The sequence below is a fragment of the Chanos chanos genome, chromosome 7 (assembly GCF_902362185.1).
Source record: "Chanos chanos chromosome 7, fChaCha1.1, whole genome shotgun sequence".
Taxonomy (NCBI): domain Eukaryota; kingdom Metazoa; phylum Chordata; class Actinopteri; order Gonorynchiformes; family Chanidae; genus Chanos; species Chanos chanos.
The window spans coordinates 22,158,351-22,172,073 of NC_044501.1; the positions used below are offsets into that span (position 1 = coordinate 22,158,351).

Sequence of the window (13,723 nt, forward strand, 5' to 3'; positions counted from 1 at the left end):
AAAGAGAAAAGCAAAAAAGAGAGAGAGAGACAGAAAAGCAGCTAACGCAACTGAAATTGTCATTCTGAATTTCTCCTCTATCTCCAACACCCCCCCCCCCCAAAAAAGAAATACACACACACAATCACACATGCACAACCCCCCCCCCCCCCCCCCCCCCCCCCATACCCCTCGCCCTTTTACTTCCTGTAAAAATCAGAATCAGCCAACCAATTATTGACAGATAGTTAATGAGAGTGGAAGAGATTTACAAATGTATAGATTCGGCTGTGCTTCTCCCAGAGTTTATTGTGGCTGGCTGGCTGTATGACTGGCTGGTTGGCTGACTGGATGAATGTAAGATTCGCCGGTTAGCTGGATGGTTGGTTGTGTGATTGTCTGGATATATGGTTAGCTGACCATATTATTGGTTGGCTGGATGATTTTTTGACTGGTTGGCCGGTTGGCTGTATCGTCTGTTGGCTTATGGTTTTCAGAAATCCACTGGTCGGATCATCATTGTGGTTGAGCTCAATGAGTAACTGGGTCCTCTGAAATGGTGCCACTTGATGCCATTTAGTTTTCGTATGTTGTGGCCCAAGGTGTAATACATGCCATTAAGGTTTGACAGGCCGCAAGCATCAAACCACCATCCTGAAAGGAAAAACAAGCATTGTATGGGTAATGACAGCGAGAAGTGACCATGTATCATTGTACCAAGTCCACTGAAAAGAGCAACAATGATTCAAACAGAAAACTAACAATTGCTAGTCCCCTAAAGTGAACCTGATCATTGATTTTGGCTCTGTATCAAAGTAAAGGTAGAGTTCTAAAAGAAATTGTTGGCTTCTGCAACATCTATGGCATGGCCATCAGTTTAAAGGAGAGCACTGGTTGGACAAAAACGTTGGAGGTTGCATGTACAGAATGTTCCAGGCATTTGTCAATCTCCTTTCGTCTCTTACATTCCATGGACCATTAAAAACTTAACAATGAGACTGTGAGATATTTCATCTGGACTACCTCCCAGAGAGGGAAACAATGTGGCATACTGTACCTCATTCTCACTGACATTTAAAGAGGAACATATCCACACGTGTGTCTACAAATGATGCCGGAGAATTGTCTCTTTAAAAAGATCTCCATGCACATATCCTAGCTGACTAGGTTTTCGTTAGCGTAAAGCATTTATACATCCTACAGCAGTAGTGACTTAGGCTCTCTGAAACAGTTAATTATTATGTATGAGCTCATGTTATTATGCTTCAAATATTTTCAGCAACAGTTATGCGGTTTAAAATTCAATTGCAATTTCAATTATAGGAAATACTTTGATGCAAGCCCAACTCTGACTCTTTGAGTATCCATACAATGAGGTTGCACTGACTTTCCATCCATCTCTAAAAGAATATAATTTCACTCAGTGCCTGCTTGCTTTGGATGCAATGTGTCAAACCCTCCATTTATAGTTTCCATTATGCTTTGCAGGAAAAAAAAAAAAGCTTTCTAAAAGCTTTCTAACACTGTTGGGGTAATTAACTTCTACTACTTTCCAACTCACTACAAATGGAGAGAATCATAAGGCTGTTTGTCCGTTAGTGGGGGTGAGGTAGGAGATGCCAAATGACTCTGATGTTGTGAGAATTGCTTGGACTGTAACAGATGAAGATGAGAAGGAAAGGGCCAGTTTGATACGATTCTGAATATCTCTACCAATTGGAAGAACATTTATGATCTTTCCTTGAGAAAAGAAAAGTTGCAACATGTGAATTCACAACATGGTTCATATTAGGTGGAGATAAATAGTAATACTGGGGAAAACCTCATGAATGGGCTTTGTCAATGAGTTAATACAGAGATTCAGTAATAAAAAATAAAACATTTAAATCAACACATTTTGCCAAATTATCACATATATGATTATTTGATGAATGATTTTTTTCTCTTCACATGTAAATGTAATTTTTGGATCCCATTTTTCTACTCTCTCTTTCATTCTCTTCTGTCCCCTCCTCTACAGTCCTGTTAGTGTGGAACATGTTAAGCACGCCCTCTCTGTATAGACAGGAGATTCTGAGAGCTGGACAACAAAGAAAGCAATTCCCAGAGGCAGAATGGAGAGCAGGAGGGGAGTCCAGTGAGTCTGACCTCCGGTAAGCATGAGAGCACATTTGCAGAGACAGTTGTCGTTGTCTGAGTCTCGGGTACTGAAGCTGGTGCCATGTGGGGCCAGGCTGCTCTGTTGGCCTGTAGTGCCACTGTATCCCATCAGAGACAGTCTGAGACAGGAGAAGTACTTACAGTCAGCACAAGAGACCAACATCACCAACGTCTCTCACAACACCTATGTGACCGGATTTACTTCTGTTTTTAATTACAGTAAATCAGCTGTGAGCCAGCTCAAACACTTATGTGTGGGCCATACTGTTATAAATAGGTGGATAGATAGATAGATAGACAGACAGACAGACAGACAGATAGGTAAATAGATGGATAGATAAACATTTATTCCTCTGTCATTCTAAGTACAGTTTCATCCCACAAGAAAACAAAAGAAAACTGTGTCTCTAAAGAAGGTAGGGAAATCTCATGTAAAAGGAAGATAAAGATGTATTCTGAGGTGATGGTTTTTGTCACAGTTAAAATGGTGGTTCACTTGTCACAGAGCGCAGGGGACATTGCTAACCTGTAATGCTGTCTCTCTCCAGCCAGTTGGAATTTGTCATATTGGGAATATGCAGTGTGGCCCTCCCAGTCCCTCAGTTCCACTCTGAGGGAGTACTGGTTCTGACTGGTCATCTGGTGCACAATCTCGTTTCCCAGCCAGTGCTCCCCCCTTGGATCACCAAAACCCTATCAGACAAACCCACACGTCCACATACACACAGAGGTTTACTATGAGTAAAGGGTTGTTACGCACCCATTAAAAGGAAATTTAGAGCTCTGTAAACACATGTAGACATGCTCATACGTGTGGCATGGTTCCTACAGATGATGCTTTATGAGTTTAACATTTTATGATAAACTTTTGTTTGTATGTAATATGTGTTCACATTCTTTTAAACATTGTACAGTTGCAATAATTTACCTTAGCTACAATGTCCAGAGTCTAAGAAAACGTCAATTTAATTTCATTCAAGTAACCATAATTAAGCACAATAGCATCATAATATCAGGCGTTTTTCAGATATTCTTGATCAGACTGAGAGTTTGGGACTGAACCTTGATTTTACGACCAACTTGTGTACACATTACACACATCATTCTTAAGAAAAACAGGGAACAGCTGGCAAGAAAGTCAAGCTGTCAGATATCGTTACAGTCTCCATCTTTCACTCTGTGCTGGCTGATTTGTTTGCTCATGTCATATGACTAATGCCAAGCTCTTCATCAACTCTTCGAGTGAATACATAGAAAAACATTTCTTAATTTTTGCCTTTTTTTCCCTCCCCATTATCAAAGCATTTTCACAGTCTCTCAGACTCGTGTAGTGCACACACAACCAAACACAAACACTGGACGGGTCGTCGGTAATCTGTAGGTTTCAGACACATTGGGGTTGCCATGGTGAGGGTTGGTGGGAAGCCAGACACTGAACAGAAGGTCTCACCAGCTTGTACTCTTTCCAGCTTTTCTGGAAATCCAGACTGCCGTTAATCCTGCGCTGGAACACTGTCCAGCCTCCACCACTGGTCTCCATGTCACAAAAGACCTTCAACACCAACACACACAGTCATGGTTATGTTACAGTCCTGTCTCTTTACCCTTCCATTGCCTCTTTCTCTATACTTCCTTACCCTTCTGTTACCTTTTTCTGTAGCTCCCTGTTTCTCCATGCAAGTGTTCCTTTCTGTTTCTCACTTGCTCTGTCCCTTTCTTAATATTATTGGCAATGTGACCAAAATCAGTGCTCCTTTGACTTGTCTGTCTTGTTAAAATTGTGTAAATAGCTTAGTATAAACCTTGATTGGATCAGTCATGTTGCTGATATAAATGTGATAAACTCCACTGCCATTGTGTCCTGCTTTGAAAGCCTCAGCGCAGTCCCTAAACTTCTGTTCCTTGATGACTACACCTGCAAACAAAACATCAACATCAGACTGAGAGCATCTACAATGGCAGTTTTGAAAATACTTAAAGGTAGTTGGTTAGTTCGTTCTTACCTTTCCCACTTGACACCAAACTGACTAGAGTGTGGATGGACTTCATAAGCTGCTGCTGCTGTCTCTGGAGGACTGAGTTATTGTTAGAGGCTGCACGCAATTGTCTCTCCAGAGCCGCAATGGCCGCCATCTGCTTCCCCACCAGATCCTGCAGTTTCTCCTTCTCCTCTTTAATACCCTCCAATTCTGTCTGCTGACGAGACTCCAGGACCTGCACTTTACTCTCCAAATGGCTAAAGAGGAACAGGTCAATAGTACCGTCTGTGTCACAGCCAATCCAGGAATTTTAATTCTTTGTTCTCAGGTTATGATATGGGATATTACCAATTATTTAAAAGTGGTGATGGCCAATTTTTAATCGAGGCATGAATTTTCAAAACGTTTCAGCTGATTGGATTTCATTCATTATTTTGACAGATATAACAAAGTTCAATTTCCACAGCACTCTAACCAGCAATAAATGATTAAGTTTAATTTCAGAAAGAGACTCGACAGTAAATTGAACTGTAAAGTAGTAACTGAACTGTACAGCAGAACAGAGCAACATTTGATAAATACATAGACTGTTTAAGCCTGCCACTGTTTCAGTTCTAAACGGTAAGTAAATGAATGTTAAAATGGAATTGAATTTGACTTCGATAAGATTTTAGTTTACATTTACATCTAGTTTACATCTGTTTCCAACCACCTGCACTGATTCAGAATACCTCACATGCCTGCACGAGCACGCACATGTGTGTGTGTGTTTGTGTGTGTGCATGTGTGTGTGTATGAGTTTGCGTTTGCATATGTGTGCATGCGTGCGTGCATGCGTGCGTGTGTGTAGGAAGCTGAGGTAGGAGGGTGAGTACATATTTGAACTCAGGTCAGTCACACATCATCTTATGCTTGGCCATGTGTGGAACCTCCTGCAGACACAAGACTCTGGTCATGCAGTTGTCAGAGAGGAAAACCGAAAGCCATTCTTTCATTTGGGTCAGTACAGAGCAAAAACACTTTTCAAGAAACAGAGACAACTGTACATCATCTGAGAGTAATTTGACAATCTGAATAACAAATTGGTTCTTAACTGTGCATAGGCAATTAATGATGATTTATTACACATTATGACTACATGATCTTGCGACACAATCCATTGGCAAGTGTTGATTCCAGAATTTGTTTTGGAGGCCATGTTTCGAGTGAGGTATCAATTTAAAAGTCGTTTCATAGTCATTACCCTTTTAATGGTGACCTGACTGAACTTGTCTCAAAGCCAGAAGCAATTCTGACTGTGGTTTCTGGTGCCTGTAGAGTTGTGAGCAGCACTCAAGCAGTGCTAACTTTTCCTGGCTTACTGCTGCTGCCTACTCAAGTGCACGTCAGTGACAAATAGTAATGAAAATTGACAGCTAATCGCTTCTGGCTCCCATTTTTTCTGTTATGAAGCAGCCCGTTGTTTTTTACTCTTTTTTTGTTTAGTTCTTTTTTGTTTTTGTTTTTTGTCCTTTGTGGGGTTTTTTTTGTCTACGATACCCTGTGTGGACCACAGTGTCTAAGCAAAACAAAACTCCCTACAGGACTCAGCTGCGGACCCCCACGCCTGCCGAAGATGAATTGCATCAGTCCATATCTGTGTGATCTAGAGAGCTTTTTCTGGGAAATCCCTCTGCCCTTTGCTTGAAAGGGAGCAGCAGAAACTAGCCTGGGGTCCACTCAGAGACAGCGAGAAAGTTAGGGAAGTTTATACTGTAGTTATTCAGCATCACAAACAATCAATTAGTGCAGGATTATTTCCCACTACTACATTCTGCCCTGTGGTATGCTCTCTCTCTCTTGGCAAATGTGGGAAAAGTTTTTGTTTCTTATCCCTCAAAACACGCTCTCTCTCTCTCTCTCTCTCCCTCTCTCTCTCTCTCTCTCTCTCTCTTTTTTTTTCTCTATTATACTCTCACACTCTCATAAATATTTTATGAGTTTTGAGGATTTACTGCTGAACACGATTAACATATCTGACATTTGAGTGAACCTTTTTATGTCAGCATTTATCCCTTTATCAACACAAATGTGCTAGAAAAATATAATTGCTTATTCTCGTTCATGAGTTTATGTATTGTATATATACAGCAAAGTGAAAAAAGCACACCCTCTTTGAGTCCTGTGGTTTTATATGTCAAGGCTTAAATAACATTAGTTTAGTCCTTATCAACTTCTAAAATTAGAATAACTGAGCCTCAGATAACAGACAATACATAACACGTTTCACTATGTCATTACCGTTGCTGCTTATCAATCAAGGATTATAAAGCCATTTCCAAACCATTTACAATCCATCATTCTACAGTAAGAAAGATTCTTTACAACTACAGAATATTACACAAAGTTGTCAGTCTTCCTGGGAGTGGGTGTTGCAGCCAAAGGTCAAAGTGCATGATGCTTAGGGAAATCGCAAAGAATCGAAGGGATCAAGAGATCTTCAGGCCTGGGTGAACATGTTAAATGTTAAGGTTTATGACTCTATGATCAGAAAAAGATGAAACAAGTATGACTTTTATGGAAAGGCAGCCAGGAGAAAGCTCCTTCTCTCCAAAAAGAACGGGCCCACAGCCTAGGTTTGCAAAGTTGCATCTGAACGAAACACAAGATTTCTGGTACAAATTTGTTTGAGACGAGGCAAACATGGAGATGTGTGGTCATAATGCATAACAACACATTTGTCAAAAACCAAGTACAGCTTATAACTACTAACACCTCATACCAATTATAACACAATGGTGGAGGACTGAAGATTTGGTGCTGCTTGGCATCCACCTGACCTTGCAGTCATTGAGCTGACCACGGATTCCTCTTTATAAGAAAGTACTCTAGAGTAAAAATGTGAAGCCATCTGTCAGACTGCTAAAGCTTGGCCTAAATCGGGTCATGCAACAGGAAAATGATCCCAAGCACGAGTGGCTGAAAAAAAGGGAATGATGGTTTTGGAATGTCCATATCAAAGTCTAGACCTCAACCCCACTGAGATGCTGTGACATGACCTTAAGAGAGCCATGAATAAATGAACACCCACAAACATCAATGAACTAAAGCAGTGCAGTTAGGAAAAGTGGGCTTCAAGTTATTGCTTCTAATGGTGGCTCTATAAGTACTGAATCACAGGGTGTACTTATGTTTCCACACAAGGGTTCTGCATATAGGCTTTATTTTGTGAAATAGTTCATGACATGGATGACAGTGGAATTACTGGGAGTGGAGTGTGTGTGTGTGTGATACCTGTTTTTGTCACGGAGTTTTGAAATTTCAGAGGTCTGCATCAGGAGCTCCTTCTCTAGTTTGTTTGTTGATAAAGAGTTCTCCAACAGCTGAATTTCAATTCTCGATGTCTGATTCATCACCTATCACCAGTAAAGATAGTAGTGTTTTAAAACCAAAGAAACCCATGGTTTTCATGATGTTAGAAGGACTATTCCATGCAAGTTCTGACTTTGACTCTCTATTAGACATTCAGACAAAATCAAAGACTGACTGTAATCAGGTTAAGCTTTCCTCACCTTGGCCTCGACTATATTGAGTTTTCTGGTTTGCTCAGCGGTCTGGGTTAGAAGGTTGGCACCGATCTCCAGCATGGTGGTGGTGTGGTTCTGAACTGCATGAGCTTGGATCTGCACCATTCCTGTTTTGATGCTTTCCTGGATGTAATTTTCTAGCTGGTGACCAAGAGGAATGAAAATACAATCTGATAATCAGATGTTAATCACTACGGAAGTTATTCTAATGTTGCTATTGCTTCGGCATTAGATTTGAGATAGACGTACTCATGCCAAACGTTGAATTATTTATAGGCCTTCATACTTTCAACTCACATAAGATAAACAATTGGACTAAAATAACAAACTGCTTCAAGCTGAGAGTAAACCTGTCCAAAATGTGTTAGCAATAATTCATTTAACAAGTAACACAACATCAAGTGTGTATGTCCAGCAGGAGAATGAACCTTACACTAATAGAAACCTGACGAACAGGCTTTGAATCTTTCCCAAATGATTGTTCAGGGTATTAACATAAAGAAGTTATTTTAGATCAGCTAAAGTTTAGATAACATGGATAATTTGATCATAATTTGTGTGTGAAGACAGATGACTTCTCATTCAAATACCATACACAGTCATGGGCAACTGTTTATGAATTAAAGGTAATTGAGGGTCAGAATTTTGATAGGGCAAATTCAGGAGGCTATATGATGAAATGGGTTTAATCAGTAGTTGTTCTAGCTTGTATGGCACACTGGGGCATACAAGCTGAAACTGCTATTTACATTCAGACCAGAAAAAAATGCAACAATATGTCTGTGAAACTATATATTCACAGCGTTATGAAAGAATTGTGGTTTATTTGGTAGCATCTTGAAGTTTGACTGATTTCACTAATATTTGATAGACTTCCAAGCTCCCCCTATCTCAGGCTTCCAGTGGGGAAACCTAAGGTCAACCTATCCCCGTCCCCCTCCCCATCCCGTACTTCTGAGTGGGAGTCCTTCACAGGCAGCAGCTTGCCTAGCTCACAACTAGAATCAGGGCACCCACTCCGATAAGGTTAGATGATCCACACAGCGACATGATAACATTGATGTGATGTGCAAATGAACGATAGAAAACTGATTGCGCAAATGTCACCATTACAAATTTTTTTGTGCAGGTGCCTCATGCTGTCCCCAGCAAGATGCCGCCCTGGGCAGCTGCCCAGATGACCCATACCTAAATCTGCCACTGGGTGTCATTCACACACATGATACTCACATATTTCTGAGCAATATGAAAATTTCCACTTAAATTTCAAATACTCACAGATGTAGCCGTGACATTAGTGAGTGAAATTAAATAAATGGTTAATGTTAGAGTGTTTATGTTTATGTTTGTGTTACTTTTTTGTGAGGGTTTTTTTTTTTTCTTTTGTCTCCAGATGGCATATTGATTGGTTTTCACAGTATGTACAATGTCCTGGTTTGTTGTGGATTTGTAATGTTATAGTATGGCAGTAGCCTTTTCTCTTGTGAATTATATATTAAATTCATTTATAGCTGTTATGTAAACTCAGATAAGCCATATTATGGGTGTGTCACACAGTTGGCCAGTGTTCAGCCTGTCAGAATCTCTCTGTCTCTCTCTCTCTCTTTCTCTCTCTCTCTCCCTCTCTCTCTCTCTCTCTCTCTCTCTCACATTTATCTCTACATTTATCTCTATTTCAGATAGACACAGACTGAGGTCGGCTGTGTGACAGGGTAGGCTGTGTGACCTCATCACAGAGAATACCCACTCCACAGAGATTGGTCATGACAGATGCATTCCGGAGCCTGGCTGTACTTTACCGTATGTTGCTACAGTGCAGGGTGTCTATGGCAACGAAACAGACTACAGCGTGCTATGTCATACTTTTACTAACATGGTAAAAATAGACAGCAAAGTTGAAATTACAACTAGGATTGTTGATAATTAGGACTCTGTGCCTAGATTTATGAAGCCTGTTGCATATATAATTGTTTTATGTCAAAATTAACCACTGAAATAAAAAAAAAGGCCATTCACTGACTGTGGCATAAACTAAACACCATTCTGTAAGTAATCAAATTGACAATTTTGAAAAACAGCTTACCTACCAATTAAAGCAGACCAAAATCCTTTCCAAATACATTCACCAAAAATGTCTCCTAAAAACAGGCTGCCCAGAGCTTTCTGGTTCATGTCTTATCTTATGTGGAGATATCTTCATATCTCATGTGGAATCAGGCTTCACTCAATAATGTTGGCCATGTCCAGCCAACAGAGGTGAGCCATGTAAGCTCAGTGCCATGGCCCTCAGAGGATGCTTTAGTGAGTGTGGTATTGATTGGAGGCTTTGGCTCATTTGATAGCATGCCTGTTTCCCAAGGTTGACATTATCTGTTTGAGTCACGCTTGGGGCAAAATTCTTCCACAATCTCTTAGGGAAGAGACATAAAAATAGTCTGAGAAATAAATCAGAACTCAACGTAGCTCCTGTATTATCAGGTATATAAACCCTACAACAAGTGAGTGTGACTGATGCTGAAGCTCGATACAAAACAAGGATTTGAGAGACATAAAACTCAAAAGATGTCATTTTACAATGACAAAATTCTGCTGTGTTAGTTTTTGGGTTCAAGTTTTTGCATTAAAACACAAGTTTACAGCTCTGGTACACTACTTCAAATCATTTCACAGTTCAGTTTTTTTTTTAAACAAGTCTTTTTCTTCTAATAGCGTAGGCTACTTCTAATACGCTTCCATGAGCAGTGCAGGGAGGAAACTCTTGGGAAGCTCTGGGAACAGAAAAGAGGGGAAGTGGCTAGACTGTTACTGGGGTGTACATGCACAGTAAATAGAGAGGTTTGTCTCAGTTTTACAAATACACACAGTTAAAAGACCAAAAATTGGGTCAACGAGGACAACATGCCTCTGCTTCACCCACATGAAACAGTCCATCAGGTTCCTCAGGTTGAAGACCCCTCACCCGACAGGGTAAAAAAGAAAAAAAAGTAAAAACAAACAAAAAAAACCCCACAGAAACAAACAAGTAAAAAATAGACCAAGATGAATAGTTTATTATCAGACATGGACTGATTGTCTGGCCAAATGGCCTCTCTGTCCTTGGAAACATACATGAGTGCCAGTCAAGGTGCAGTTTGGAGAGCCTCCAGGTTCTAATGTTCCACAAACCCTACAAAAATAAACCATGGCATCCTCCAGATATCAGAGAGGCTCCAAGGGGAATGAATGACGGATAAATTTATCGTAACTGAAATAAACATGGAATTTCCAGAGGGAGTACTGCACCACTGATGTGGTTAGTTAAAATTACAACTTAAATAGTGATTGTTTTTTCTATTTTGGTGTGTCAAAATCATGCAATCTATTTTTTTCCATCCAATTTTTCCCAGGTGTGACTTTTTATTGTAACATTTTTACCTCTTTGTCATTAATTTAGCTTAACCCTTTGCTCTTGCTGTGCAACTCAGTGTTAACTCTGTTCACAGTATTAACTTTTTACAACTCTATGTCCAACCTGATCATGCCTTAGATTCCACCTGATGCACTCACAATTACATGCAAAATGGTTGTGTTGAAAGAATTAATTGGCGGTAACACAACCACAAAAAACTGTGATTTTGTGATTTTTTTTTATTTTTTATCATTTTTTTCCCCTTTTGCTTGCTTTTGTCATTGAGTCCCCTCAGATGCTGTGTGCCTTGACCAGTTAATTGACCCTAGCTTCCTGTCTTGGATTAAAATTACACAAGACATACCCATAATAAGAACTTGGGAACAGTGCTCAGTACATGTAGGGTCTGCTACACTGGCCGGCTAACTAAAACCAGATGTCTTTTTTCATTCTGATAGGAAAACCTCAGACTGACCACACGGTAACTGAAAATGATATAGCATCAGTGAGAATTAGGCTGTTAAACTTGCGCTGATTTAGTACAGGGCAATCTGTATGGGTATTCAGTCATTCCAAGAGAACTGGGACATGTAGATTGCAAACAATGCACTAAAATCATGTGGGGCCAATTGCTCTGTCATTAGCTGAGCTGTGGAGTAACCACAGGTTAAAATGGGTGCGACTAAATCGGTCATTTTAGAGGTTTAACATGCAGCTGCACGTTAAGTGAAATGGGATTGCTCTGTCCAAACAAGCACAAGTTTAGCTAAACTTGATATGTTGCCAGTTTACATAAGATCTGATCAACACACTACAACACTGCAGAATGACATATTTTATTAAATATTGACTACTTCACTGCACTTACAATTCTCTCAAACACATTATTGATACATGCAACTTTTAAGACAAATTAACATTGAACAACTGGAATGTAATACATTACAAAATGGAATGTAAAATCATGTCTTCCGCTGTGTCATTCACAATATATTTTTTTCTTCTTGATAGCTATGTATGTATGTATGTATGACTGTACTTCTGCATGTTTTAATGTGTCAAATAAAATCAAGTAATCAACCCATCAAAAACGCGTCCTTAGTTTCCAACACAAACAACAACAAAGCAAACTGACTTTATTTGTCACACACACAGGGACCAGGGACCAGCTCCAGGTCTTTTTGCCAGTGCCTTGGTGAAGGTCACTGACAGGAGCCTTATGAGTACTAATCCTTGCATGCATGTCTTTGTGGTGGGAGGAAACCCATGTAAACATGGGGAGAACATACAAACTCCAAACAGAAAGGACCAAAGATGGCCAGGATTCGAATCAAGGACCTTCTTGCTGTGAGGCAACTGACCAGTGCTAACCACTGAACCAAGTTTGGTCATTGCATCAAACTGACAGAAATTGTTTTAGGTGACCAGTGATTGAATTCACCCTATAAAGCTCAACTCATTAATTTACAGGCAGCCCATGGCCTAGTAGTTAGAGAATCAGGCTTGTGACCAAAGGGTTGCCGGTTCAGTTCCCAGGACTGGCAGGAAGCATTCACAGTTGTGGTACCCTTGAGCAAGTCACCTAATCCCCCAACTGGGCTTGGTGCTGGTGACATCATGGACAATGCGTTCTGCTTGGCAACCACTGTCAATCATTTTTAGTAGGCTGTTCTTGTTCTCAATCTATTCTTAGTGGCTATATATTATATTTGAAGAAAATGGTGACGAATAATAAGGTTTCAGCTAAGGAGATCTCTAACCATTTGCCTTCATGCCAGTAATAGAGCAAAAACATGGGTCATCTTTCCATAAACTGGAATTCATAATGCATCTACTGATACATGGCTGGTGTATACAGGCCTGTTCAGAACGCTGCACCTGGGCTGCTTTCACACTTGGTCCATTTTGCTGGTCCCTACCCTGAGTGCGACCCCCCCACCCCCACCCTCCCCTGGCCCCGCTGGTCTGCTTTCACATTACATTTTTGGTTGCAAACCCTGGTCCTTTGAACGCCATCAACACATAAGGAACGTGCAGCTTTTATTTACCAATGTCGCTAAGCAACAGCGCAAGAGGGAGGCAAAATGGAAAGCCAATTTATACTTGTTTTCTTATTCAACTTTTTGTTAATAAGCTGTCAGCACCAAAATATCCGTGTTCGGTATTTTCACTATGCCATAAATGCGTCCCGCTGTCTAAGAGTGATGTGAGCTGCTCGGATAAGGAGGTTTTTGCAGAGACAGGCGGCAATGCGAAATGAATTTGCAGCTTTGCTTGCAGAGCATAGGCCTACACGCATACCTTCAAGGTGAGCGAACAGTGTGGCTACTTGCAGTTTTTTCCCGAATAGTTTTTAGATGGAACACGCATGAATTGCCACACAACTCTCCTCTAGTCACTTTTTTAAAGATTCTTAGCATTTTTAAAATTGCCTGTTAATTAAAAAAACTAATTACACGTCATCAATAGCATTTACTTCTTGGTTTTGGATCAGATAGCTTTCACACCAATGTGAACCACACTCAAGTTCAAGTGTACCGTACCCCAGACCCCCGTTTTCTGGAGGACTCCGGTACGGTCCCACGGTCTGCACCCGAGTTCGGAAAATAGCGTTCACACCAACAAAACGAACCGTACCGACAGCTCAAGCA

At 40.5% G+C, this 13,723-nt stretch overlaps 1 protein-coding gene across 1 annotated transcript in view; it reads right to left on the bottom strand.

Annotated features, from left to right (window-relative positions):
* Positions 1-322: 322 nt before the first annotated feature.
* The window catches only part of angpt4 (angiopoietin 4), a 29,330-nt gene continuing 15,929 nt past the window's right edge, over positions 323-13,723 (bottom strand). The window contains exons 3-10 of the mRNA XM_030779101.1: positions 7,670-7,825; positions 7,392-7,513; positions 4,143-4,375; positions 3,942-4,054; positions 3,590-3,691; positions 2,666-2,832; positions 2,128-2,258; positions 323-633 (exon numbers count right to left, since the gene is read on the bottom strand). Coding sequence (XP_030634961.1) covers positions 473-633; positions 2,128-2,258; positions 2,666-2,832; positions 3,590-3,691; positions 3,942-4,054; positions 4,143-4,375; positions 7,392-7,513; positions 7,670-7,825 — 1,185 coding nt within the window. The 3' untranslated portion in view covers positions 323-472. The remainder of the gene's footprint in view (positions 634-2,127; positions 2,259-2,665; positions 2,833-3,589; positions 3,692-3,941; positions 4,055-4,142; positions 4,376-7,391; positions 7,514-7,669; positions 7,826-13,723) is intronic.